Source organism: Podarcis raffonei, chromosome 1 (genome assembly GCF_027172205.1).
Source record: "Podarcis raffonei isolate rPodRaf1 chromosome 1, rPodRaf1.pri, whole genome shotgun sequence".
Classification (NCBI taxonomy): Eukaryota; Metazoa; Chordata; class Lepidosauria; order Squamata; family Lacertidae; genus Podarcis; species Podarcis raffonei.
In genome coordinates this window covers 80,509,190-80,536,646 of record NC_070602.1, presented here as the reverse complement: position 1 = coordinate 80,536,646, position 27,457 = coordinate 80,509,190, and the positions used below count along the sequence as shown (strand labels likewise).

At 43.3% G+C, this 27,457-nt stretch overlaps 2 protein-coding genes and 2 long non-coding RNA genes across 8 annotated transcripts in view; 3 read left to right on the top strand and 1 right to left on the bottom strand.

Moving 5' to 3' along the window:
• Nucleotides 1-495: 495 nt before the first annotated feature.
• Nucleotides 496-21,222, bottom strand: CPSF7 (cleavage and polyadenylation specific factor 7). Of its 5 annotated transcripts, none has more exons than XM_053397097.1 (10): nucleotides 21,164-21,222; nucleotides 20,543-20,653; nucleotides 11,408-11,626; nucleotides 10,399-10,502; nucleotides 9,047-9,192; nucleotides 4,529-4,934; nucleotides 4,022-4,140; nucleotides 3,765-3,933; nucleotides 3,404-3,577; nucleotides 496-1,813 (listed from the first exon to the last, which is right to left on the bottom strand). In XM_053397097.1, the coding sequence occupies exons 2-9, from the start codon at nucleotides 20,594-20,596 to the stop codon at nucleotides 3,409-3,411; spliced, it is 1,386 nt and encodes a 461-aa protein (XP_053253072.1). In that variant the 5' UTR covers nucleotides 20,597-20,653; nucleotides 21,164-21,222; the 3' UTR covers nucleotides 496-1,813; nucleotides 3,404-3,408. The 5 variants fall into 5 exon arrangements, with proteins under 5 accessions (XP_053253072.1, XP_053253070.1, XP_053253075.1 ...); XM_053397095.1 differs by lacking the exon at nucleotides 21,164-21,222 and adding an exon at nucleotides 21,011-21,151; XM_053397100.1 differs by lacking the exon at nucleotides 21,164-21,222 and having other exon boundaries at nucleotides 20,380-20,653.
• LOC128417940 (uncharacterized) lies at nucleotides 4,896-7,472 on the top strand. Its single transcript, XR_008331626.1, has 2 exons — nucleotides 4,896-4,983; nucleotides 5,808-7,472. It is a non-coding gene; the product is annotated as an uncharacterized LOC128417940 (long non-coding RNA).
• Nucleotides 21,223-21,249: 27 nt separating the features above from the next.
• Nucleotides 21,250-25,913, top strand: SDHAF2 (succinate dehydrogenase complex assembly factor 2). The gene is made up of 4 exons (XM_053397020.1): nucleotides 21,250-21,468; nucleotides 21,798-22,003; nucleotides 23,795-23,904; nucleotides 25,690-25,913. The coding sequence occupies exons 1-4, from the start codon at nucleotides 21,448-21,450 to the stop codon at nucleotides 25,818-25,820; spliced, it is 468 nt and encodes a 155-aa protein (XP_053252995.1). The 5' UTR covers nucleotides 21,250-21,447; the 3' UTR covers nucleotides 25,821-25,913.
• A 12-nt stretch (nucleotides 25,914-25,925) lies between these two features.
• The window catches only part of LOC128417821 (uncharacterized), a 64,774-nt gene continuing 63,242 nt past the window's right edge, over nucleotides 25,926-27,457 (top strand). The window contains exons 1-2 of the long non-coding RNA XR_008331568.1: nucleotides 25,926-25,963; nucleotides 26,002-26,976. This is a non-coding gene — a long non-coding RNA (uncharacterized LOC128417821). The remainder of the gene's footprint in view (nucleotides 25,964-26,001; nucleotides 26,977-27,457) is intronic.

Genomic DNA, 27,457 nt, shown 5'->3' with positions numbered 1-27,457 from the left:
TCAAAACAAACTAAAAATGTCCATTATGTAAAAAGCAACTTTTCCAATCATCAATTTTTAATATATTTTACAGTTTAAGTTGTCACTCCATTGCTTACACAACTTTCCCCGTTTTATTTTTTTAAAAAACCACATTTAGAGCTGAGCACCTCTGTGATCAACAGTACAAAAGGAGGTGCCACATCACACAAGAACATCCTTTGCCAGACACCACCCCCTCCGCCTTAGGCCACAACATTGTTCTGTGAGACAAAACAGCGTCCTTCTACAAGGGAGGCTTCACCATGCAGCTGAACAATCACATTAAGTGTTCATGAACACAACAGATGCTTGGCCTCACTACCGAGATCCAGTTGCTGGAGACTACATATTCCATATTACCTTGATTTTAAGTAACTGGGTGCTCAGGCTAGGATGGAGCAATGAAAGCTGAAAATGAACACCCGAAGGGTTGCAACTCAAAGATGAGAGCTTAATCAAGAACTCTGCAGGTGCTTTTGTCCCATAATGCTCCGAACAAGCAGGTTTTTGCTGCAACTGGTCTCAAGGGGCTGCCTGGTGACTAGAGTAGCTCCAGAAACCCTACTTACGATTACATAACACAGCTAAATATGGTGGTGTGAAGAGACGCCTCCCACTGTCTCTAATCGTCTCCCTAGACTGGCATGCCAGAGATCAGTGAGGTATGGTGCTATCTGAAGCAAACTCATGAGTGAACCACTCCAAAAAGGAACTCCTTTTAAAAGGAGGCAGGGGCCAAGGGAAGCTCTGGACCTTAAATCAACACGTTCAACAAGTACATCACATAGAATTTTAAAAATGCTTAGGGTGTGCTGCATTCGGTAACTTCCAGGTAGCCCCAGCTTGACTTTGCCCCTTTCCATTCTATGGTCTCCGTTCACAACACTTCCTCTACAACAAGGAAGGCGGCAATCTGGGAGGGGCTGGCCCCAGAAACAAAGGTTTACATCAGAAGTTACAACTGGAGCAGCTATTGCATGAAACAAAGCGAGGAAAATGGTTAGCAAATCAGTGGAAAGCGGACCTGCAGTAGCCAGATCTATTTTTTAAGGGAGATTCAACGTTGCGAGCCGGTTGACCAACACAGGCCCCTCTAGAAGAAGCCAGGTAGAAAGGAGGTGACATTTTCCCGCAACTAAAGGAGGAAGGGAGAAGAGGGGTGACCCGAAGAAGCAGCCAGCCTGCCTTCCATCCTAGCAGGGAAATACTGTTTTCTAAGCTGTGTACAACGGTGCTGGAGGGCGAGACTGAAGCTGCTTTGGAAAAAGGATCAGATTTAAGGAGGAATGGATGCCTCGATGCCTAAGAAAACAATGCAGTGTGGACCGTGGACACGAGTTCCGGGGAGAATAGGGTCAGACATCTCATACTGTGCTGAAGCACCAGTTTTTCTCGCAGGAGATGAGCTGGATGGGCTCCTTCCCCAGTGCTCCTAAAAAAGCCACGGAAAGGAAAGAGGCGAGAGACCTCTGTGGAAAGCACCATTCTCTTTGGGTCCAAGAATCCATGGATTGAAGTGGCCCCCTGGTCACGGTGGCTCAGACAACCAACCCCTCCCACCCTTCAAGTCATTCAGTGCTTCTCCATCAAGCAGCAGCAACAGCACACAGGCAGAGCTCAGGTCCCAATACCATGGTGTGCCAGATGGAGTTCTGCAGGCAAAGTCCCTTCCAAGGGGTCTGGCAAGAGCAGAGGGCAGTGGGGAGGAGTGGGTGGAGAAGCCTCCATATTTTAGTCTTGATTAAGGAGAGGAGATAAGAGTCCATAAAAACACTGAATGCTTCCCACGCTCCTAGAAAGAGACAAAAGAAAATTGGAAACGCTAGTAAGTTCTATAGCACTTTCAAAGAGGTATGTTGAGAATTTTGCCCATTAACCCTGGACTGTAACTCCGTGGGGAAGTCACAGTTATTTCCACATGCAATAGGGAACCAAAGCTACAGGCTTGTCTTAGCTCATGGTTGAACTGGACTAGACTCAGCACTTTACCCACTGAATCAAACTTACTCTCAGGTCAGACTCATCGCCACCTTAAGTGCTAGTCACATTCAGAAAGCAAGAGGGTGGTGAGATTGCAAGGCTATGTTTTACTTATTTTTGTAATTTCTACTCCACTTTTTATTCCAGGGCACCCAAGGCAGATTGCCATTGGAAAAAAAATGGCTAATTTTCAAGTTAGAGAAGTTATTCTACCCATACTAGTCTGTGATGCCCCTCTTGGCATAAAAGATCTGAACTCTTTTTTTTTGCAATTGCAATATATAGACTGGGCCCTTGACACATTTACCAAGCATCTGATTCTAACCTATAGAAATACCGTAGTTTTCGCTCCATAAGATGCACCTAGGTTTTAGAGGAGGAAAACAAGAAAAAAAAATGTGAACGAAACAGTGGGTGTATGATTTTTGTGGTTTATGCTGTGGCCATAGACATGTGATTTGACGGCGAGTTTGGGGTAGCCCAATGCAAAAATCCTGAGAATCCATGTGGATCCGTGATTTGTAACCACTGCTTCCTTTCAACACTCCCTTCCCTCTTGTTGCCTTAGTATCTTTTCCTTAGCTGAAGCAGTTTTTTGCTTTTCCTTTTCTTCTAATTTAAACCTCACTGCTTTAGTCTTCCTGTCTCCTCTCCTTGCAAGTTTGCTGTCTTTACCTCCCCCCCCAGGCAGCCTCCTTTATTGCTAGCATCTCTTATCTCCCTCCTGATCGCTTGCCGATCAGCGGCTTTGTTTCAACACCCACTTCCCTCTTTCAAAAAAAAAAAAAAAAAAAAAAAAGCATGATCTGCTTTTCGCCCCTGGGCAATTTGGCTCCAGGGACCATGCATTTGCTCCCTAAGATGCACAGACATTTTCCCTTACTTTTTAGGAAGAAAAAAGTGCATCTTATGGAGCAAAAAATATGGCAATCCACTGGTCACAGTACAAGGAGTAAGGAAAAGTACCCTGACAAAGTTGCATAGTTGGCCTGAGACACATAGTTATTCAGAGCCCAGCTGAATATACTATAAATCTACTAAGTTACAAAATAAACAGCTCAAGTATGTACTCAAAGTGCAAGTCAAACAGGGAGCAGACAACTCCCTTATTTTTGAAAAAATCTTACCTAGCAGAACATACTGCATGGAGAACACAATACAATATGTATTTGCCCTGGTAGCTTAAGATCCATGCATGACCAGTCCACTCACTGAAGAGAAGTGTGAGATTATGCCATGGAAAGTCTTCCAGAGCATAAGGGAAATCAATCTTACCTAGCTAGCATCTACAAGAGGGATGATACTCAACTTGAAGAGAAGGGTGCTTTTTTCGGAAAGGAAAATACACTGGGTAGGGCTGGAGGGGATGGGAAAGGTAAGGCACCCTGGAAACATCTCTCACTTCTCTCAGTGATGTCGGTCTCTTTCTCTGTCCCTGTCTCTATGTCGCTCATGCTCCCGGCTTCTTTCCTGGAAATAGTCCTCATGCCGATCTTCATTATGGACGACGTCTCGGTGCCTCCTACTGCTCTCACGAGACCGACTGGGTGATCTATCCCGAGACCGGTGCCGCTTTCTGGAAAACAATGAGGTATCTAGTTACTGGCAAGCTGTAACAAGACCCCTTCCCGTCCCAAAAGCACTTATTCCTACCTGGCTGTACAAAGCCCAGGAAGGGGACCAGAGCACAACTGAGACTAGCTCATCAGCAACATGAGTGACAGTAGCTGGATGACTTGGCAATAACTGTGCCTGAAGCTCACCTGGAGGAGCTGCTGCTGGTGCCCATGCTGTAAGACTTGGCTTCAATGCCATGAAGACAATCCTTGAGTGAAGAGATAAGGACTCTACACCGCTCATCATTTGCGACACGTGACTGTTTAATCACAGCAATGGCTGTGAGCAGGGTCTCAATGGCATCGCTGTAGTCCCCTGCAATATAACAGAGCAAAGGCGGCATGGTAAGAGTGAGGCGAGGAGCAACAAATGGAAAGAGGTAGCAAAAGCCAGCTCTGGTTACCTGCACTGGCACCAGACACAGCTTTGGAAATGGCACTGCTGGAAATTGCTCGATTCCTGTTCATGATATCTTCAAATTCAGCTTCACTGACAGGTGGCGGCAATGGGCCCAGTTCCCGGCTGTAGTACACACACACACACCCATCACACAACAGAGGATAAACAGCTTCAAGCAGAACTATGACACAGTTCCTTATTCATAGACATGGCAATTCAAGGCCTTTCAAAACAGCAATGTGTGGTTGACCAGGTACTGCCCCCCTCCCCAAAGCAGGCATTAAGTAGCATCCTTTAAGAACCAAGTTGTCAGCTGTCGTGCCCTAGAGCTATGCGAGGCATTTTCTACCACCAACAAGAAGGTGGTTTCATGTCTAGTTGAACCATCACTCTTTGCATAAAAACAAAATAACTAAACCCTTGCTAAACAAGAGGCTTAGCTACTGTTCTTTGCACTGCTTAGTTTTGATTTTTCTTCTTCTCAGATTCCCGGGAATGGGCTTGCTCTCACCTGCTGTGGTTGTATGCTGCAGAGGTCTTGTTATAGGTGTCTGGCGGGGGCCCCATTGCTGCATTGGGTGGGGGAAAGAAGGCTGGGTTGAGGTGCAGCGCAGGTGGCACGGCCCCAGGAGGTGGCACAGTGAGGTGTGGAGGAAGTCGAGGGGGAGGGGGCATGAGGTGTTGGTAGTGGATTCCTGGAGGGGGAGGGGGAACCCCAAAGCTTGAGGAAAGAGGAGGGGGTGGTATGGGTGGAGGTGGCAGCCCCATGAGAGGAAGCGCAGAAGGAGGGCGGTTGAAGAAAGGCAACACAGGAGGCTTCTCAATGCGTGGCGGCGGCGGCACAGCATTCTCTGTCGGAGTGGCTCGGCCATCTACTGAGTCGGAGGAATCCCTTGAGTGAGCCCTCGGAGGCACCCCTGTCAGACATCACAGAAGAGGAAAAGTGCTCAACACTGTAGCAGTTGGGTAGGTCAGTTTTCTGACAAAATAATCCTCTCCCCGCTTTCCAGTAAGTACACCCGTGTCAACCATCATACCTCTGAATTGCAATAACACCTTGCCCAAATATCAGAACTCTTATCTCATACATGTGAGAAAAGGTGGGTTTCATTGGTATGTGCACACAGATTTTTGGGTTGATTTGGGCAAATGTTGAGGTATCTAGAGAGATACCTTCCTGCTCTGGAACTGGGCATTCCCAGTCTTGGCCAAGAGACCTGTAAGAGCTCTCTTAAGTGTTGTGTGCTGAGTTGACAGAGATAGTTGTATCATGCACTGATTACAAGTCAGATGGACAGGCAGCATAACATGCTAAATAAATGCTTAACTTTAATTACAATTTACAATAGCAGTGTGTCCAAACTGAACTGAGAACATTTTATTTATGGTCTTAGAATGTCTTGAGTGTATTTTACACTGTTCACTTTCAGTGAAATAAATTTTGCCTGAGCATTCAAGTAATACTTATCATTCATATAGTGCTTATAGTGTGTTCAAAATGCTTTATGTATTAGCACAGTAAACTTGCTAATAATCCTACTTGACAGATCTTTATCGCAAAGATTCTAGATAGGTGTTTAGGCTGAAAAAGTGTGGCTTACCTAATATTACCTAGTAACTGAGCTTATAGCCAAAGGGAAATCTGAACTGGTGTCTATGTTGTTTACATCTCAGCCATAGTCAGTATGTTATACTATATATAAAGATATATTAAAATATTCATTTTTAATGTAACTGATTAGAGCATCACATACTATCAGAGATAAATGTATTGAATTTTCTCATTTAAGGAAAAGCAAAATCAGGAAGCTTCAAGAGAAAAGAACGAAAATGTGACAGACAGCATAAAAATTAATCAAACCATGCTGAATATAAGGGGAATATTTGACTAACCCACTCTTCGGTACAGTGACAACTAAAATAGACGGTCTTGTATCCAATGCTGCATGAGCAGAGTTCAATGTGTTAATGGAAGCCCACTGTGCAAACGTAACACCACAAATGGGTTATCATTTGATGACTAGGAACTTGGAAGTTGACTTAATCCAAGTCAGAACATTTACAATTCTGCTTCTGTGATCGACACATCTTGTTCAGTATACTCTACACTGACTGGCAGTAGCTCTCTGGGACTTCAGAGAAGACTCTTTCCAATCCTACATGGCGATGCCAGGGATTAAATATGGAAACTTCTGCAGACAAAGCAATTGTTCCAACATCTGAAAACTGCAGGCAACAGCCACAAAACTGTACATGAATGGCCTTCTTACTGAGCTAATTCTCTTAACTAATTATGTAAAATGTGTCTGAAATTCTGGCTAACACTATACAAGCACTGGATTATGCAAGAATGGTCTTCAGTAAAATCACTAATTGGCTATAGTGTTATCCCTACTCCTTTCCTATTATAAGTATTCTAATGAGTGGAAACCTGAACATTCTAACACTACACAATTATACAGAATCCTCAAGACCCATAATTTTGGGAGATATGCTTAACTCCCACTCCTCCCCCTGTCCCCTGAAATAATGACCTCAGGAACCTACTGCTTAGTGAATACACTCAGCAGAACATTTGGTTATTTTAGTAGAATTCTTCAATAAAGTGAAATATTAAAACCTAATATGCCAATATCAGCTACCTTGCAATATATGCGTATACGTTGCTTTATATAAAGGCAAATATCAACAGGCTTATATACATATTGCTACTTTTAAGTCATTGAACTACTTCCTGAACACCTACTGCAAACTGAGTGTTTTCCACTACATCCAGAAAATAATCAACATTTCCATTCTCATAGAATACAAAATGTAGATGTAGAGAAGTCTCTGAACCTTAATCTGTAATACAAACTGCATCTCCTTCTACATAAAATAAGCAACTGAAATAAGGAACTATCTGTGGAATGGAAGAAAACTTATGGTCCTTGTGAGAGCAATATAGTTTTAGATACATCAGCAGATCCTGACTAATGAATTAAACTAGATTCAGTTGTCATGAATACTTCTGGCTACAATTAAGAAATTGACATTCTTAAGAAATGCAACGTTAGAAAAACAAGGGGACAATACCCAAGTACTGGAAGGCAATTAATACTATCCACCATTGCTCCACCAGGCCGGTTGCTTGGCCTCAAAGTCAGAAAGCTTCCTAAATCTGGAAACATGACTCCTTTATTCTTCCCAATGAAGAGTTATTGACCCCAGAGAAATAATCAAGCCATGCTGACCAAAGTACTGTACTTAGAGTCAACTTTATTTGACACAAACCAAGATGGCAATAATATGGAAGGGCATTACAGGAAGTATTTACAAAGATTTACAATGTCTGCGTAAAGCAAAAATATATTATTTCAAAAACTCCAGGTTAAAAAAAGCTGTGTCATCTTAATTTGGAATTTCAATGTACAATAAGCTCAACTATAGTATGTTATGAGATTTGATACATTATTTTTTTAAAAAAATTAAGACCTTTATTCAAGATAGAGAATCTAAAGTATAATTGAAAGAAATCAATAATCAAAAGAACTAAAACAAAAAACAAAAAAAAACATGGAGAGAATGTTGAGAAGATGGATTTTGAAACATATTGCGATCTTGTCCCAATGTGGCAAAATTAATTAATTGCAAATATAGCTGAGAAACATTTCAAAAGAAAAAAACCATGATCATACAATTGCAATGACACACAATAATTAGGGACACAGAAATCTGTTATACCATCACCACATGAGACTTGGTGACAGCAAGTCTGGGATAATCTAATAACATTCATATTTCAAACTCAGCACATGTCTGAATTACATTAAAAATTCACTTCATGGTCACCGAACGGAAGCCACTTTTAGGTTTCCTTTGTGATAAATAGGAGAGTGCAATAAAGAGAACTTCAAACGTTTAACTTGTGCATGTGTTTTTCTTTATCGTACTGGCTTGTCTGCTTTACAGTTCGCCACTTTGGGGGCTAGAGAGAGGCAGAGTGTAAATAAAATTACTAAAAACAACAAATTTGTATTTCTCAGGCCCTTTGGGCGAGGAATCACAAAGTGGTGGAAGTCATTTACGAAGGCCTTGTCAAAAATGGTGACGTGCCATGGTTACTGTCAGGCGTTGCCATTCACCAGCGCGACCTCCTAGTGAAGATAAGATAAGCCCCTTTAAGCAGTTTTTCACAGGGAAAAGCTTGATGAGGGCTAAAAGCAGCTCTGCTTCATCTTATGATTCAGCAACACTGACTGACCTTCCTACCACAGAGAAATGGACCACAGGCACCATGACACCCCGTGGAGATAAGGGACATAGGAACAACATGACTTTCTGCACTGAAATTCAGTCAATTTCTAGGGCAGAACATGGAGGCTATTAAAATGCAGCTGCGCTAAAGATGACAAGGCTGCAACTCTATAGTCAGTTAAGACTATGACAGGATCATACAAAACGGTGGATCCTAACTGTCCAGATTAATTCTGCAAACAACAGAGGAAACTGTCCTCTTCTCCACTTACTAAGTCAGATAGTACATTCAACAGCATACCTTTCACAGAAATTGACAAACAGGGCCATCTATTATGGTCCTCCTTTGCCACCCTGGGCTCCTTTAGGAGAAAGGGTGGGATATGTGTTTTATAAATAATAATAAATGAATTATATGACCAAGAGGTAAGGCCCCAGCTGGAGCATTGCATCCAATACAGGGCACCTTACCTCTTCAGGGCTCCACAAATTCTGGAGAAGGTTCAGAGAGGAGCTGGGGGTGGTCCTAGCTATAACAGCTTCAAGAGCTTAAGCCCATTCAGTTTCAAGGGTGCCTCAAATCATGCAACATAGAAGGGGATAATAAAATCTACTTAGGCGTCACTCAGCAGCGACAGAAAAAGAAAATATACATGGACACTCCCCGGATATTCACACACATCCAAATTGTTTCTGGCTTAAAGCTCTCCTCAGGTTTCTCTAAGACCTAACCAATGCCCTGTATTTCTGCCTTGTTCCCTACTTAGCAAACGCAACCCCCATCTAAACTTACTTTTTCGAGCCTGAGCCTCAAACTGTGCAAGGTTCTGCCGGGTAGCCAACTTCACTTCCACTTTATCTCCATTGAGAATCTTCCCTGGTAGCAGCTCCAGAAGTTTGTGGACGGAGTTCTCAGAGGCAACCACCACTTCTGCGTACCTGGTCACAGAGGAAAAAGAACTGAAGACTGTCAGCAACTTCTAGTAAGGAAAACCATCTAATCCCCCACCCAAGGTCTACAAAATGTCACTGCTATATAGCATTGGTGGGTGGGATGGGAGGGAAAATTAGACGGGGCCACACCACTCCCTCTCTCTCACCACCTCATCTGCTCACACATATGAGCTCACACCATTCATTACATTTATCTCTCTCGCATACACACAGATGCGTTGAGGGAAAACCTCCCATTTGTTCCTATGTGAGTGCCCCCCTCCGGCAAGGGGTTTCATCCCTTTATCTCCCACTGCAGTACTTATCCAGATGAAGTTTCTGTGCCTCCAATCTGCTGCACTTTCCACCAGGGTTTGAAATTAGCGGGCACCAGTCACATTTTACAATTGCCCTTTTGCAACTTGATGGAGATGTTCAGGCACCACTTTTGGTGCCTAGCATCTCCGTCTGTCTTTGTTTTTTGCTGCTGCCCCGCTGCCAGGTGAACCAGGTGTTTGGCAGGGTAGAGAGGTAGCAAAAGACTTGTCTTTTGCTGCCACACTACACTGCAAACCTCCTGAGTCACCCAGCAGCAATTTTAATTTTTATTGCTGTGGGGCTGCCTGGTCTGGTGGGGGTGGGGGGAGCAATAAAAATGGCCCACTACACATTTTGGTTTGGCACCCACATGGCTCCTAGTATTCCTATCCCAGTTTCTAACACTGCCCTCCACAGCCAGCCCAGGAGCCAAGAACAAGAGGCTGTGGAGGCTGGATGGGAATCCTCTGACGGCCAGATGTGGCCCACAGGCCCAAGGTTCTCTCATTCCCGATTTGATTGATTTCTCAGGCCAACTCTGCTGTCCACAAGCACAGTGTCATTAACAGTGCAGAATTTTCAGCGCCATGCCCTCCAAATTAAAGCTGTCATTAAGAGCAGCAGCAAATAGCACATTGACAAGGGATCGCTCTGCAGAATTGGACAGAGCCCATCGCCTTCGTGAATCACATATAACAAGTAGTCATTTAGTTTGAAGGCAGTGGCATCCAAACCGGACAGTTACAGGGACTTCTAAGGCCACCTTAAAAAAATAGCAAGAAAATCAGACTTATGTGCACACCATTATCAACCACACTGGTCCCTAGATCATTCCTCCCAAAATAACAGCCCCTCATGATGGGTCCTTTTATGAAGCAGTCTTGGAGTGCTCACCCTTTGGACTGGCCATTGGCTCTGTTCTCAGCAAACTTGAGTTCCACCACATCATAAACACCCACAGAACGGATTATTCGGGTCAGCTGCTGGTCAGTTGTCCACTATGTATGAAGAAGCAGAAAATTACATTATAACCTGAAACCTTTTAGAGAACCCACATTAGCAAGAGAACTCATCCTTCTCAAGCTCCTATACTGTTCCTGGTATAGTCTAATGAAGGAACGTTTGATTAAACCCCTCCCACTGCAGTCACTTTTGGAACTGCAGATGTGTGAGCGCATACATGTGTGAACATGTATCTTCCTAGAAGATGAAAGTTCTACACAGACCTACGTAATTGAAGGAGCAGCAGCAGCAATCCCTTTCCCAACACATACCACAGGTATTAAAGAGAACTGCATGCACTTAGGGCAGTGATCAGTCTACACACCCTAAATCATGACACAGCAGGCCCAATATGACTTACTCAGGTCCTAAGAGATTCATTCATAGGAGAAAACTCTCATACCTGTATGCCAGCTACAGAAAATTTTGTGAAAATGTCTCTATCATGGCGTTTTAAGGGCCTCAATTCTACTATTATCATATTTTCTGATGTATCTTAAATGTGTTAAATCCTCTTCTCTTAAAAGTTACCCTGCTAATGCAAGAGCATCATATTCTCCAACTCTGAGATGCACTGCTTTTTAGCATAGTACGGAATACTATGTTGCTGTAGCTTATTTATTTGAAGCCACTGTTGAGTCTTTGTGAGAAAAGCAGGATAAAAATGTCCTAAACAGAGCAATGTGTCATAACGAACAATGCTTCTAGTTATTTATCCAATGTGTTGTGAGGACTGAGGTTGGCAAGCAGCATAAAACCTACCCACCCACATGGGGCTCTATACTCTATTAAAGAACAGTGCATCTGCAGTAAGATTAAAGTGCAGATGCAGCCTTTCCACACAAATGTTTTGTTTTTGTTAGGCCCTTTACTTTCTTCTCCGATTATGGAACGCACTCACCCAAGAGAAGCTGCCTACATAAACAGCAGCCCTCTTATTACGCAGCCCACTGTAGGTATACAGGATAGCAGGTGATTTGCTGTTTGGCTTAGGAGACTGCTCTTGACGGTTTTCGGGTGGTGGCTCGGAGCTGCTAGGGCAACTTTCAGAAGGTTGTGAGCTGGCAGCTAGCACGTCGTCATATAGATCCATCTGGTCAGCATTACTAAACTCAGAGTCCTAGAAGACACAAGATATTACTGAGCACACGCAGAGGCAAAGCAGGGCCAATTCTCCACATTAGTTCTTTTCGCCACAGAATAGTAGCACACCTATATCAAATAATAAATTCTAGAATTTAAGTAATAACGTAAAACCTGCCTCTCAAAAAGAAGCATGCTCTTTTTGCTAGTTGCAAGGAAGAGCAAAGAGCATAGTAGGACTAGCTATTTCATGTAGCCCCAAGCACCCCATCATTTTCTCTGAGATGAGGAGAATGCATGTTTCACTGCCATCTATTACTGCACAAGACATTTTGCCTCTCCATTCTTTGTGGAGGACTGGGTAATCAAACCACATTTTTACATCCCCCCCTCCCCCAATCTACACTGTGTGCAGACCCACCTCATTTTCCTCACTGCTCCAATGAGGGGTGTTTCCTTGTTGCATATATGCAGTGAAGGAGACTATCACATATAGTATAACCACCAACCTCTATAAGAGGCCACTCAACTTGGCAGAAAGGCCTCTTGGTTTCTTTCCCTATTTTGGATTATTTGAGCAGAATCATGTTGTAGGCTGTTCATGAAAGGTGATCAGGTTGTGTCAAGATTTATACTGAACCCCACTAGAAATCAGCGCCTACATTTTTCTTCAGAGGAGTTAGGTATCATGCAGTATTATTTCATCCTCACAACACTTAAAGAGTCACTATCAGAAGCAAACAATTATATTGGAACTCTAATGATATTTCACTGGTCTTCTGAAAATGTAGTTATAGTCTACTGTGATTCACACTGCAATCCTTTGCTAGCTAAAAAAATGAAATACCGTAAAAGAATTCTAATACATGAATATGCACATTATGCACACACATGTATAATTCCTGTCAGCCTAAAGTTATCTAGAAGCTGGAAATATACATATATATTTATGCCAGTATTATGCAGAGTGGTATATAACATTTTCATCTTCCCACGCAACATAATCTGGCCCAATTTGTATACACAGCAGCAGCTAGAACATAAAGCTTGTACTGCCTTTTAAAACCAGGGTTATTTTTCAGATTTTTCCCTCTTTTCCTTTATGCCAGTTTTAATATGTGTGTCTGTTTATATACTCAAAGTCGCTTTGTGTTCCTCTGGTAAAAAAGCAACTAATAGATTGAATAAATAAAACAAATACACATTACTATTACTGTAATTCACAGATTATTGTAAGGTATGGCTTCCCACCTGAAGGATTCGTCAATGTTTTAAACTAGCAAGACTGCAAAAACTCATGCAGCATATAAACAATCAAATTCTAGCATTTGTTATGGGTCTGAATTCAACTACTTATCCTATGTTATCAAGAACATCAGAATTCTGGCATGTACTGGATCATGGTCACTGTCTAATTTCAGATGGATGTGCTTAACTCTACTGAAATCAGTCAAACTTTTAATCACAATTAGCCTGTTACATAGTTTTCAATGGGCTTTAGCCTGAGTATGCTAAATTGGATTAAAGTAAATATATTGGGATGCAGGTCACAACCATTTGTTGGTTTCATAGAACTAGTGATATGCTTGTTACATTCCAATTATCCAGAATAAGAGAAACATGGGTGTTATTTTAAACATAACAACAGCTCCTGCTTCAAGCAATCTTTATAAAGTCAAATACTGGGAAGTCTTCAAGTAGAAAGTAGAACATGCTACAAAAAAAATTACTAGCGGTAGAAATAGTTTTACATAGTAGTACGAGACAAATCTGCAATAAGGAATGGATATTACGCATAAGAAAAAGAAAAGTTACTACTAACAAAATGTTATCAATTAAGAACAGCAGTGATACTAAAGGGCGATAGGAAAATCAAGTCACTTCAACATTTTCAAGCTATCAGCACTTAATTCTATTTTTAGGATACCTCTTAAATCTGCAAAGCAGAAGATTGGAAACTTACTTATTGTTAGCTTCCTGACATCCAGAAAAATATATTTAGATTTCCTCAGTAAAGACCACAGTACAGCTTGTGATACCCACTTTCAACTAAACTAAGACAGTAGGGGCACAAGACCACTCTAGCCTTGTAGCAAATACTGACTGCCATTGCAAGGCAATGAAAAGCCCACACCATCAGAAGAATGTCCCCAATAGCCTCCAAGAACCTAAGACAGAATCACATAAGCTACAGGGGAGGAGAAAACAGTGCATATCCAGCAAAACCACCCACACATATACTACAAAGTAGTTTCCTGATGACTTATCATCAGGAACAAGGGTAGTGGCTGTTGATGATGCTATTGAAACCTTCCAAAGATCATGTTAAATGTGTTTGCAAGCATTCATGTGAGCAAGACCTGCACATTCTTCGTTATCTGGTCATGTCTCACACAGGTAACACCTTTTATTTTATTTGATGTATTTCTGGGCAGTTTTTGAACCATGCAATAGGCCTGACACAAGAGTTCTTCCCTACACACAATACAGTATAGTCTCAATAAATAATACAGACCTATTTATTTTCAGCAACTTCCCTGCAACACCTAGAGATTCTCTTTCCACTGGCCACGGTTCCCAAGGAGACAGTGCTACACGTTGTGTCTCTTCAGACTCAAACTGCATTCTTTTGATACTACAATGCTGATATCCCCTTTTTCAAGGCAAGAGGGAATTCCAGAGTTTATTCATTTCTAATTCCACAAATAGAGAATTGATGATTTACACAGTTTTTCCCTGCATCCTAGATGGCTCTCAATTTTGTCCTTTTTTGCCAAACAATATTTATTGGAACTTGAAAAAGTGAATCAAGACCATTAGATGCAACTGGTAAACCAAAGACACGACAGCATACAATTTCTTTTTTAGCAGTATAGGAAGAGATTTGGGGTCAATTTTTGTTTTACCCCTACCCTAGTACTTCCAAGGGAATCAGGAACTGTTAAAACAGTTTTCAGAGTGGGTTTTAAAAACCTTTTGAGTAAGAAAAGACTCCATATAGGAAATATCCAGCTGGAATTTCACTGGCTTCATACTTTGCTTTTCATTACTTTGGACCCTTTTCAAATTTGAAATATGACTATCTTATTTCTTTTTACAATCAGAGTAAAGTTCAATTCCATGGAAAGCCCAACCCTTTTCTTCAAAATTTAAATGCACGAAACTTCATCAAGAGTTTCCCTTCATTTGTGGAAGGGATGGATCCTGCTGGAGGGAGGCCGAGATGGCCATTTTTCCAGATTTCCTCCTGCTGCCACCTCCCATGCAGTTCCAAAGGGTCTTCCTCAACACCCTCGCCTCAGAGCAGTTGTTCAGGGGGCAGGAAGCATCAGTGGAGATTGCTTTTCCTTTCCTCCAATGGGAGCACAGAATGAGAGAAGTTCTGCCTGCAGGAACTCTGGACCCAAGCCACAGTATGTGCTTCTTTACTTTTGCATGGCACAGAGGCTTTGAATTCTCTACAATGTGTATTTTTCATGAAGCTGCATTTGAAACACATTCTTGTTTGCACTCTGAATCTGCAGAGGAAACAAATAGTTTGTTGAAACTTTGATCAAATCTTTAGCCTACTTCCATACATTGAGATTTCCATTTCCAAAACTTGATCCTAGAACACAGTGCTATATTCTTGGCTCAACTATTAATTTATTGTAAAAACCTATATCCTGCCTTTAAGGGGGGGGAAATGGAATCAGGGTGGTTTCCAAAACAAAGTTTCATACAATATCTAAAAACATAAAAGAGCAGCAATTCTAAAAAATAGTGGTAATGAGCAATTGTTAACATGCCAGGTCGAAGAATATAAGTAATTCCTGAAAATCACATAAAGGCACAACATTAAACAAATTAAACTGAGAGTGGGGAGAAGTCAAAAGTCTTCTTAAACAGTCATGTTTCTGCCTGCTACTTAAAAACAGTGTGAAGGCCTGACTGATCTCATTGGGTAAGGTATTTAATAATGTGTGTGCCACAACTGAAAAGGCTCTAAGTTGACAAAGGCCTCCAGATGAATCCCTACACACAGTAAGCTCACAGGCTCTTGGTCCAATTGTTCTTGTTATTTAGTCATGTCTTCTCTAGTTCTTCAGTGGATTCTCTTATGGACAAGAAAGCTTACAGGCAACTTTTGCATATCTGGGTCCAAAGCTGTATTCCCACATCCATGTAATACTACTGCACTAGTGAAGTTGTGGTGTGCTGCTAATGCTGCTAAGATGGAAGAAAAGGAAACTAATGAACAAAAATATGTTGCTCATTAGCATTCTATCCAAGGACCATGAGTGTACATTGATAACCATCATACTACCTCATAGGAAACAGCACACACCCTCCACCGTTAGACAAGCATGAATAACCCTCCTGCCAAAACACACAGGGATAGAACTCTGAAATGAAATGGTTAGCATACAAAGACAACCCATTGAAAAGCTATGGGAACCAAGTTACTCTTAAACGAGGGGAAATAACATGGGCAGCAGCATCCATTACATCAGAACCCACTCCAGAGGGGATCTGGGACTGGGCTGGGCCATAGCTGAAAGGTAGAGCATCAGCACTGCATGCAGAATATCAAAAGGTCAATCCCTGGCATACCAGATAGGGCTGGGAGATACCCTGGTCTGAAAATTCAGAGGGCCACTGCTAGTCACTGTAGACAATACTGAGCTACAGAGACAAATGGTCTGATTTAGTATAAGGCAGCTTCCCATGTTCCTCAAGCAGAGGTTCAGGTACAGCCCCAACTGAAAAAAAGAGCACAGCTAATCATACTCTTGAACAAGCACGTGGAATGACAAGGTGCCACACACCAAACACGTGACAAGACTCAGTACATAAACTATTCTGGAATACATGTATTAAAAAATATGAGCTCTATGCACACAACCTGATCAGATTGGTAAGGCAAATGAACTGGGAATTCAGCATCTAATGTGAAGACAGTTCCCTGCTATCCAGTGGAAAAAACACTTGATAACCCACATGTTTTGCACCATGGAAAGGAGCCCTACTCCTACACAAATGGAACATTTACACCTGCACATAGCTCACATCTGTCAAAACCATTGTGGTGGTGCAACTTTGCACTTGTGTAGCAGCCAGTGATGTCACAACTATGGCTATGGGTGAGATTCAAATAAGAAAAAGAAAGGAAGAAAGGGCAGGTGTCCAATGTTTAGTATGTTTTCAGGCTCTCCAAAAGCAGCCTGTCTCATTGCTCAATACACAAACAGCTAAGAAGTTCAACTCCTGTATTTACAAAAGGAGATGCATACTAGTAAGCAGGTCCCCACGAAAGGTAAGCAGTGTGGGGAATAAGCCATACATAGTAGCAAATAACCCACCACAAAACACCACCATCCAAGTTGAAGTTGCTATCCACAGCCAGAGTACGCTCCCCCCCACCTGTCCCCAGGGAAGCTCCAACCATGTACACTGTGAAGAAATGGGGAGTACATTTTCTCTATTCTTCTTATCCTCCAACAGATCAAGTGTGGCTGATGACATCATTGGCAATAGATGATGAAGAAGCAACTATAGGCCTATAAATACTGTTCTTTCTTTCTCACCATGTACACCGATAAGGTCACATTCAAACAATACATTTAAAGCACTCTTAGGGTGCTGATAGTTGTTAGGAGACTCCTATTCCCCTCCCATAACTTCAATTCCTAGAGTTCCCTATGCAGAGGGCCTGATTGTTAAACCACTGTGGGAACTGTGGTAGCTCTGTGAGGGGAATGGGGATTTCCTAACAATTCTCAGCATGCTTAATAAACGACAGCTCCCAGAATTCTTTGGCAGAAGCCATGACAGTTTAAAGTGGTATCATAGTACTTTAAAAGTATGCTGTGAATGTGACCTAAATCTATCCACTGGGGAACAAGCCAATATGGGTGAAGACTGGGTAAGCACACATTAAAGAGGAGTGGCTAAAGGTATACAGAATGAAGTGTATGGTAGGCAGAAATACTACAGGAAATAGACATAGCACACACAATGAATGTGCACAAAAGTCATATCAAGTTTTTGAATTATGTAACCAATACCTGAACAAGAGGATTTGGTCCTCAATATATTTTATGTTTCTTCTCTTGCCACAACTAGGAATTTCAAATAAATATATAAAACATATTTGTCTGAAAGCTATAATGGTGTCATCTACACCAGTGATTTGTTGTAATTAAAACTTTTTCAGGGTAGAACACCTTCGCCAGAACAGATTACCAAGTTTACAAGAACAATCCTTTACTCTAGAAAACTATTGTAGAAATATGAAAACCTCTTATAGATAAAATTAATTCATTACATAATCGTATTATACTTCTTTTACTCTTGATAGGGAACAGAATATTTAAAAATGGGGTACTATAGGCAGAATACAATAAATTTTCCCTGATCAAGTGGAACATTTAACATACACCCCATGCCTTCCAGAGACAAGCATCCATCCATCTAATGCTCCCAGAGATGAAATGTGGTCATTACCTAGAGTCATGCAGTCAGAAAAAACAATTAGTGCAGCAGCAGAAACGCTGTGTGATGTTGCAACAACTTCACCAGCATTCATATATTCAAAATTACTGAAAACAGTGAAGTGCCTTTGCACTAGTTGTGAATGCAAGATGGCATGTACATGAATACACCTGAATGTACACCTGACATTGGAGGGAATTAGCACTGGGCACCCCTAACGTCAACCCAAAAGAGGAAATGTTCCTACACATTCCAAACCAAGATACAGGAAAGCTGACATATAGGTATTAATCCTCTCTTGCAGACCAATCAATCTAGTGCTATAACCACATACAGGGATACACAATGAGCATAAACTAGAACCCTTGTGAAATGAAACTTATGTATAGTAGTAAATAAATCAACAGGAAAGAATGGGTGTGACCAGGAGTTAAGGATGGGACAAAATGGAGATGAAACGCTGCTGCTTGGAGGTGGCAAGATCAAACTTGGGACCTTGACAATATAAACTATTATGCCTTATCTTTACCTGGAGTAAGGACTATATTGCACATGTAGGAAGCCCAGATGTGCTTAACTACAATGCCCATCATCCCTGAGCACTAACCATGTGGCCCAGGACAGAAGGTAGCTGGGGCAGGCCTAAAGCATATGGAGCTATACGTTCCTCAGCCCAGGTTTGTAGGAATATCGGGTGCTGGTTTAAGGCAAGTCAGACCACTGTCCATATAGCTTAGTATTTGCTAGACTGACTGGCAAAGGTTCTCCAGAGCTTCAGACAGCAGTCAGTCACTATCTGGAGATGGCAGGGACAGCTCTTGGGACCTCCTGCGTGGTTTGTTGTGCTCTGCCACTGAACAATGCCACTAAAGGAGTTATTATGAACAAACTGGCTGCTGGTTGCCCTGTTTCTGTGGTTATAGTATAATTCTGTTCAGTGTAAGTTTGGTTCCAGTCCTACTGCTTATGGAATTGCACGGCCTTCTTAATGTTCTATTTAAAGTAATACATAAACACACACTTGAAACACATGTGGGTGTTTATTTCTATTTATTTATTTATGTATTTATAATCCACACTTTCATCAAAATATACCAAAGTGGTTAACAGCATATAAAAATAAAAGCAGCAAAAAGCATCAATAAAACATCATTAAAGAGAAAAATTGTATTGCAAAGGCCTGTAGTGTTTAGGGTTTTGTGAATTAATGTAAGTACCTTGAACCTAGGCAGGTAACAAACAGGCAACCACAACAGCTCCCTCAGCAGCAGAGTAGTATGTTGCTCCTTTGAGCAGTGTGGGCACTGCATTCTGCACAAATTGAAGCTTCCAGACTAGATAAAGGGTAGCCCCACATAAAGTGTGCTACAGTAATCAAGCCTTGAGGATTGAAATCAATAGGGAACAATATACACCACAAACCAGATTTGATTTCTAGCGCAATGCACTCTCACACAAAGTTAATACATCAGACAGAAAAGGTTATCCTGTCTTCCCACTTCTTTCTCCCATTAAACACAGTCATTTCAATAACTAAGATGACCCAATTTATAATTGTAACAAAAAATATTAGGTATAAGCAGGCATGAAAAGTAGAACTGTAAGGTGGACTAAAGTTGCTGTTACCTACACCCCTAACATCACTTAATTGTTCACTTTTTAGAAAGAATATGTACTGCAAGCAATGTGTGCACAAAACTGAAGGATCTTTTCCTATGAAGGTGCTAGTATTGCCTGTGATTAACTGCGTAATTGCCTGTCAGTTTCCATGTTTAATTTTTTTGTGTCAATGTGGTGCGGCGAATGGGACAGAATACTATGTAACTTGAAATCACATATGCAGGAGCTACTGTACCAACCATCTTGGTCTGCTCACTGACCCAGGTTACATATTTCTAAAAGATTCAGCATCCTCAACTGTTATGTTAACTTGATTCCAGGAAGGCACCTCTCACTTGAGAGACTACGTAAACTAACATGCTATTACTTTCTATTTCTATCATGCTGTAACTTCCTATTTCTTTTTTTAAAAGGAAGACTTCATACATTCCAAAACACACACGCACAAATAGTGATTCAACATTTCTTCCAACATGCATTCATTTGGTTCATAATGTTTTCTTTCCTGTAGAGTAAAACAATCCACACCAATTGGCAAATGTGAGGAGTTTATTAGGAAATCTCCAGTTATAACGCTGATTTAACACTATTCACTTCTCACTCAACAAACTTTTCACACAACGGAATTTGCTTCTACAGAGATTTTCGTATTTCTACCGTGAAAGGAAAGGATGCTCCAGCAGCCTAACAACGCACCTGAGGACAAACCTCTCTTTTGAGACCTCAGCACGGGCCGAAGTTTCGGGGCTCGTGGAGAGTTCGCCTCTTCTTCTAGCGCTCACCTGCCGCCCTTCCACATCCCGCCGAGACGGTGGCGCAGCCCTTACGCCCACCCAGCGGGGTCCGCAGCCGCGCTCACCTGGTTAAACTCTTCGTCGGCGTAGATGTCGATGAGGTCCACTCCTTCCGACATATTTTTCCAGGGGAGCCGCCGAGAGAACCGGGGGTGGGGGGAGAAGAAAGAGCCGCACTGCGGGGGTCACAGAGCAAAGAGAAGGGGGAAGGAGACGCAGGTTAGTGAGATCGCCGCCTCACGCGGCCGCCGCCGGCAGAGCCCAGGCCCGTTCCCGCGCAGCCCCGCTCCGCCGAGGATCCCGCGCAGGCGGCCCCGCCCCCCTCGCCGCCTCAGTGCCACTCGGACGACGGGACCTTCCGCCGGCAGCGGAGAACCCGAGAGCCGGGCCGCCCCCGCCTCCCTTCCCGCTTCCCCTCCTCCGCGGGCCGCCATAGCTGCGCGCGCCTGGACGCTCGCGCCCGCCATCGCCTCCTTTTTCCCGCGCTGCGACGGAGACACGCCGCCGCCGCTGCCCACTTCCCCCGCGCTCACCCCGGCCACGAAGCTCCGCCGCCTCCCCGGCGCCGCTCGGGGCCCGTTATACCGCTCAAGGCCTAGCAATCCCAGGCAGGCCCAAAACGCGCGCGCGAACCCCCACCCCCCCTCGTCCTCGGCCGCCTCCTCCTCCTCCCCTCCTCCTCTCACCGCTACAGCCTGCGCCTCCTCCCGTTGCCCCGCCCCTTCCTCCCTGCCGAGGCCCGCCCCTTCCGCAAGGCCCGCCCCTTCCGGCCTGTTGCTCTGCCGCCTCGCGCAGGAGTAAACAAAAACAGAAAAGGCCCCTCTCCGTAGGCGGCTTTTCCCAAGCGGGCGTGGGAGGCCAAGAAGTGGCTTTAGGGCGCATGCGTTGTGGAGAAGCGGAGAGGCTTCCGTAGAGGCCTCTGTGTCTATGGTGGGCCGCGAAGGGTAGAGCGGCTGCGGAGGAAACCAGGATGGCGGCGCTGAGCGTTCGCGTGAGTAAAGGGAGATGCACGTTATGTATCTAGGCATTTGTTGAATTCGTGTCCCCCGCTTCGCCTCCAAGGAGCTCAGGGTGAAGCGCATAGGCTTCCTGGCCCCACAACACCAACCCTGCGAGGTGGGCTAGGCTGAGATTAAGAGGCAGCGACTGGCCCCCAAGGTCACCCCCTGAGCGTCACGGCCTCCCCGAGTCCTAGTCCGACTCCCTAACCGTCGCACCAGCAGGGGCTCCGGCGCGTTCGCGTAGTAACGGAGCGGTGGGTCGGACGCTGCTGCTGCCCTTGGTTGCCTTACGCCGTTTCCCTGCCTGTTTGTCTCGCAGCGCCTCTTTCTGCTCCCTGCCTGCGTCCTCCGCTCGTCGAAGTGCTGCTACCGCGGGGACTCTCCCTCCGACTCCGGGCGGGATCTGCTGGAGATCCCTCTGCCGCCTTGGCAGGCCCGGCCCCACGAAGCCCCGGCGAGGAAGCGCGCGAGGCTCCTGTACGAGAGCCGCAAGAGGGGCATGCTGGAGAACTGCCTCCTGCTCAGGTGAGCCGTCGCCTTCTGTTCTGCCTTCCCTAAACCTCCTCGTTGCTTTCAACTTGGACTTGTTTCCTGGTAACCATATTATTATTAATAATAATACATTTTATTTATATCCCGCCCTCCCCAGCCGAAGATGGGCTCAGGGCGGCTAACAACAATCAAAATAATCCAACATTCTAAAAACATTCATTATAAAATTAATTAAAATCAAATTAAAATCAAATTGATGGCAACCATTAAGCAAAATTCTGTGCAGATTGCCAGAGGAGGGGGTCAGGCTGCGCCCTGACCAAAGGCCCGGTGGAACAGCTCTGTCTTGCAGGCCCTGCGGAAAGATGTCAGGTCCCGCAGGGCCCTAGTCTCTTGTGACAGAGAGTTTCACCAGGTTGGAGCCGCGGCCAAGAAAGCCCTGGCTTTAGTTGAGGCCAGCCTAACCTCTCTGTGGCCTGGGATCTTCAGGATGTTTTTATTTGCAGACCGTAAATTTCTCTGTGGGACATACCAGGAGAGGCGGTCCCGTAGGTACGAGGGTCCTAGGCCGTATAGGGCTTTAAAGGTTAAAACCAGCACCTTAAACCTGATCCTGTACTCTACCGGGAGCCAGTGCAGCTGGTATAGTACAGGATGAATATGATCTCGCAGCGAAGACCCCATAAGGAGTCTCGCCGCAGCATTCTGCACCCGCTGGAGTTTCTGGGTCAGTCTCAAGGGCAGCCCCACGTAGAGCGAGTTACAATAATGCAGTCTGGAGGTGACCGTCGCGTGGATCACAGTGGCTAGGTCAGGGCGAGAGAGATAAGGAGCCAACTGCTTAGCTTGGCGGAGATGAAAAAATGCCGCCTTTGTTATAGCTGTAATCTGCGCCTCCATAGAGAGGGAGGTATCGAAGATTACACCCAAACTCTTAATGGACGATGCTGGCACTAATTGCACCCCCACAAGAGATGGGAGTTGCCCCCTCAATCCCATATCGCTCCGTCCCAGCCAGAGGACCTCTGTCTTCGAAGGATTTAACTTCAACCGGCTCCCACATAACCATCCAGCCACAGCTTCCAGACATCTGGTCAGTGTGTCTGGGGCCGAGTCAGGATGGCCATCCATCAACAGATAGAGATATTAAGAATCGAGTCTTTAAATATTAAAATATTTAATATTAATATTATAATTGTTATTTCATTTTATAATGTATATAAAACAGAGATAAGAATGATGAAACTACCGTATGTTCTCTGGGCAGTTTAAACTGATAAAATGCAACTGGAAATTTAGCTGAAAAACAGTGAGTACAAAATCATTGTTGTCTACTTTCTCCATATTGTGCATCATTTTATAAACCTACATTTTTTAAAAAAGAAATGTTGCTCTCTCCTTGCACTTGGAAATACCCTTATCCAAGGACAGCGCTAGGAAGCATTGTTATGAAATATTGAAAATCAGCTTATAGAGGAAAAAGGAGAAGATTGTCCATTCTGTTTTCTCTTGGTTATCAAGGGTATAGTCAGAAATTGGTTTATCTTGAACTGGTAGAGGGAACCTGGGGCTGAATGTGGTCTCCCCTCTGAGCCCCTCTATCCAGCTTCTGGGACTCTTCTCCAAAGGCCACACCCCTCAGTAGCCCTGCTCCTCATTGCTTTTGCCTGGACCTTGAACTGTAATAATGCCTTTTGTTTGTCTGAATGGGTGTGCAGAAATTTCTGACACTTGCATAGCCAGAATGTAGTATATTTATTACATTGTGGTATTTTTTTCTACCTCGTCTGGTTTTCCCAGTATGCTGTTTTATTGTTTCCATAGTTTCTTTGCCAAAGAGAATCTGAATCGAATGAATGAGCAACAGCTGGATCTTTATGATCGCCTGATTAATGAGCCCAGCAATGATTGGGATATCTACTACTGGGCAACAGGTAAAGCAAAACACTGTCTTTTGGGGTCACTTGCTATTGGCTCTTATGTGACTTGGGGGCGTGTCTTATGAAGGACATTTCACAATATAAAAACTTAAAAATATACAACATAGTAACAAACAAAAACAATAACCCCCCTGCACACAGTTAAAAAGGCCAAAGACCTGGGAGAACGGGAATGTTTTTACCTGATGCCTAAAGATATGTAAATGAAGACATCAGGCAAGCCCCTTTGGGGAGAACATTCCACAAGTGGGGAGCCGTCACAGAAAATGCTTGTTCTCGTGTTGCTGCCCTCTGGACCACACACAGCAGCACAGTACATGTAATATTTCAACCTCTGTCCTGAAAAGGTGTGTGATTGTCCTAGAAGGATTTGTCACTGACAACCTGAAATACAGTTTTAGCTATGAGCAGGGTCTAAAATTGTCATGTTCACCATATAAACATTCCAACTCTAGCAGTCAGGCTGATCAAGAGTATAACTAATGTATACTCTACCTTTAAAACATATGTATTTTTATTTGCAGTAAGCCCTTTTTGAATTTAGTAGAACTTAACATCCTCCTTAACAAGCATAGTTTTAGGTTGCAGAACTGCTGTATAGTTAATGATAATATAGTGGTACCTCAGGTGAAGAACTTAATTCATTCTGGAGGTCTGTTTTTAACCTGAAACTGTTCTTAACCTGAAGCACCACTTTAGCTAATGGGGCCTCCTGCTGCTGCTGTGCCGCTGCTGCGCGATTTCTGTTCTCATCCTGAAGCAAAGTTCTTAACCCGAGATACTATTCTGGGTTAGCAGCATCTGTAACCTGAAGCGTCTGTAACCCGAGGTACCACTGTATATTATATATTTTATGGCAGCGGTGGGGAACTGGATCTGGCTAGTAGGCCAATACTCTGCTTCCCATGGGCCAACTTTGACAGATGCATGGGACCACCCAACTGTCAGTCACCTGATGGCATAATACATCAAATGACACCTATCAACATTCAAATGGGTTACTATACAACAATCTTCTTTGAAGATGCACTTTCAGCACCAATTAGCTGACGAGCATTACAGGGAACCTTTGAAGTCCATTTGGAGGTAGCAATTAGGATTCAAAGTGTTTGCTCCAAACAGCTAGTTGTTTTTTCTCTACAAAGGGGAAAATGCTCTGTTTGGAGTGCCACTAACTCCCAGCAGGGCTCCCTGTCTGCATTAATCAGCTGATTGGTGCTGACAGAGAACCCTTCTTTCAAAGAAATAATTGAGAACTCACTTAAACTCCTGATTGTTCTTTTCTTGCCCATACCTGCCCCATTTCACTTACGACGTCTTGTGGGCAACAGCCTCATGTGACCTGCACCAGCCTAATTAGGGTCACGGGCCGAGACTTCCCACTGCCATTTTACAAGAAGTTCCAAAAACATTCTTGCTCCCTGACACATAAAAAAAATGTCTTTTGTTTGTTTGGAAGGCAAGCATTCCATTTTGTTTCCTTTTCTGTACTTAACACACTAACTGGGATGTCTTTGAAATGGGGCTTGACAAATAATTTTAAGTCCAGTGACAAAATGATCTTGGAAAACCTACTAGATCTGTAGACTCTGTAGTTCTGAGCAGGGGTAGCCAATGTGATTTCATCCAGATTTTGCTGGACTGCAACTCTTATCTTTGTTGGCTGGCACTGATGAGTTGGAATCCAACATCTGGTGGACACCTCAGTGTACAGAATCTTCAGACATTGGTAGCAGAGCTTATACTGTTGTTTCACTTCTTCCTTTTTTCTCCCCAAAGAAGCAAAGCCTGCTCCAGAAATCTTTGAAAATGAAGTCATGGAGATGCTTAGAGAGTTTACCAAAAACAAGAACAGAGAAAAGAGACTGCAACAACCAGATCTTGAGTATCTTGTTGAAGCTTCACACTGATCTTGTGGTTTCTGGAGAAGGCCATACAGTCTGGACATCGTTTGAAACCTAGAAGCATACACTGTGGTATTCAGGCCTCTTGAGTCCCACTCTTGTGAATGGTCACTGTTTTCCATGCTTTACTTATCTGTAATAAAGCTTCAGTGCTTTTTTTCTTGAAGACTAATTGCCCCCCAAAAAGGATGTGTGGTCCTTTAGATACTTGGTTATAGCTCCCATTAAATTCAATGCAACACTTCTGAGAAGACAGGTATAGAAGTGTTAACAGAGTACCTTTTCTGACTCAGAATGCACTTCAGCAATCCCACTGGTATAGGACTGCAGGGTGATTGATAAAAACAAAAGGCATTGTTCTGGTTCATTGAGAAATGCGCATGGTTGTTAAATTATACATAACAAATCACAGTTGTACCTCAACTCCTGAATGCCTTGAGAGTCAAACGTTTCGGCTCCTGAACGATTGCAAACTGAAAGTGAGTGTTCTGGTTTTCGAATGTTCTTTAGGAAGCCAAACATCTGACGGGGCTTCTGCGGCTTCCGATTGGCTGCAGAAGCTTTCTGAAGCCAATCAGAAGCTGCGCTTTGGAAGTTGAACGTTTCAGAAGTTGGATGGACTTCCGGAACGGATTCTGTTTGACTTCCAAGGTACGACCCTCCCAGCTGATGTCAAGGCAATATACAACTATTTTACTTTTAAAAGACAACTGAAGGCGGCCCTGTTTAGGGACGTTTTTAATGTCTGACACTGTATTGTTTTTAATATTCTGTTGGAAGCCGCCCAGAGTGGCTGGGGAAACCCAGCCAGATGGGTGGGTTATAAATAATAAATTATCATTATTATTCTTATACAGCTGTAGTATTTTATATTCTGCTCAGTTCCAGGATTCCTGGGCAGATTTCTGTATTGTATGATTCTGGCCAAAAGGTGAACAAATGATTGAGAATCGTAGATTTGTGGAAGTCTATAGTACTCTTTATGCTATAAGTGTATTTTCAATAATGAATGGATAGCAACCGCATATAAGTAATTCATTACTGGACATCTTAGATGCTGAGGGTACATTCCTAAAGCCAATTGCTGGAGTTGGTGCAGTGATCTGACTCCATGCAGTCACATGACAGCAATGGGGTTGCCTCAGGCCTCCCCACAAGTGCAGTTCTGGATATACTTACCAGTTTTCAGCTGTGTCAGCCTATGCACTGGTGGATGTGCCCATCACTTTCCTTCCATTCTGCTTGAGAGGTTTATTTGCTACTGCCTTTGTCCAATTGCTACAACCCCTGTGTCCCTAGCCTAGAAGACTTTATTCTTATTCTTCTTCTTAGCCACAAGTATTTTTGCAGGAATTTTGAGACATCAGTTGAAGGCTCCACCAGAACTTGTGCATATTGGTGCTGTTTGTTAGATCAATGAGGCCAACATTAACAAGCTGCATATGGAAGATTTGGTCCTTGCATATTGCCCTCGTATATGTCCTTGGCTGTGTGTGTGTGTGTGTGTGTGTTATTTATTTAAAGATTTTTTTAATCCCACTCTTCAGCCAAAAAAGGCTCGCAGAGCAGCTTACAAATCATTAAAATCACTATATATGCCCTCAGCCTTACAATCTAAAAATAAATGACACAAAAAGAAATGG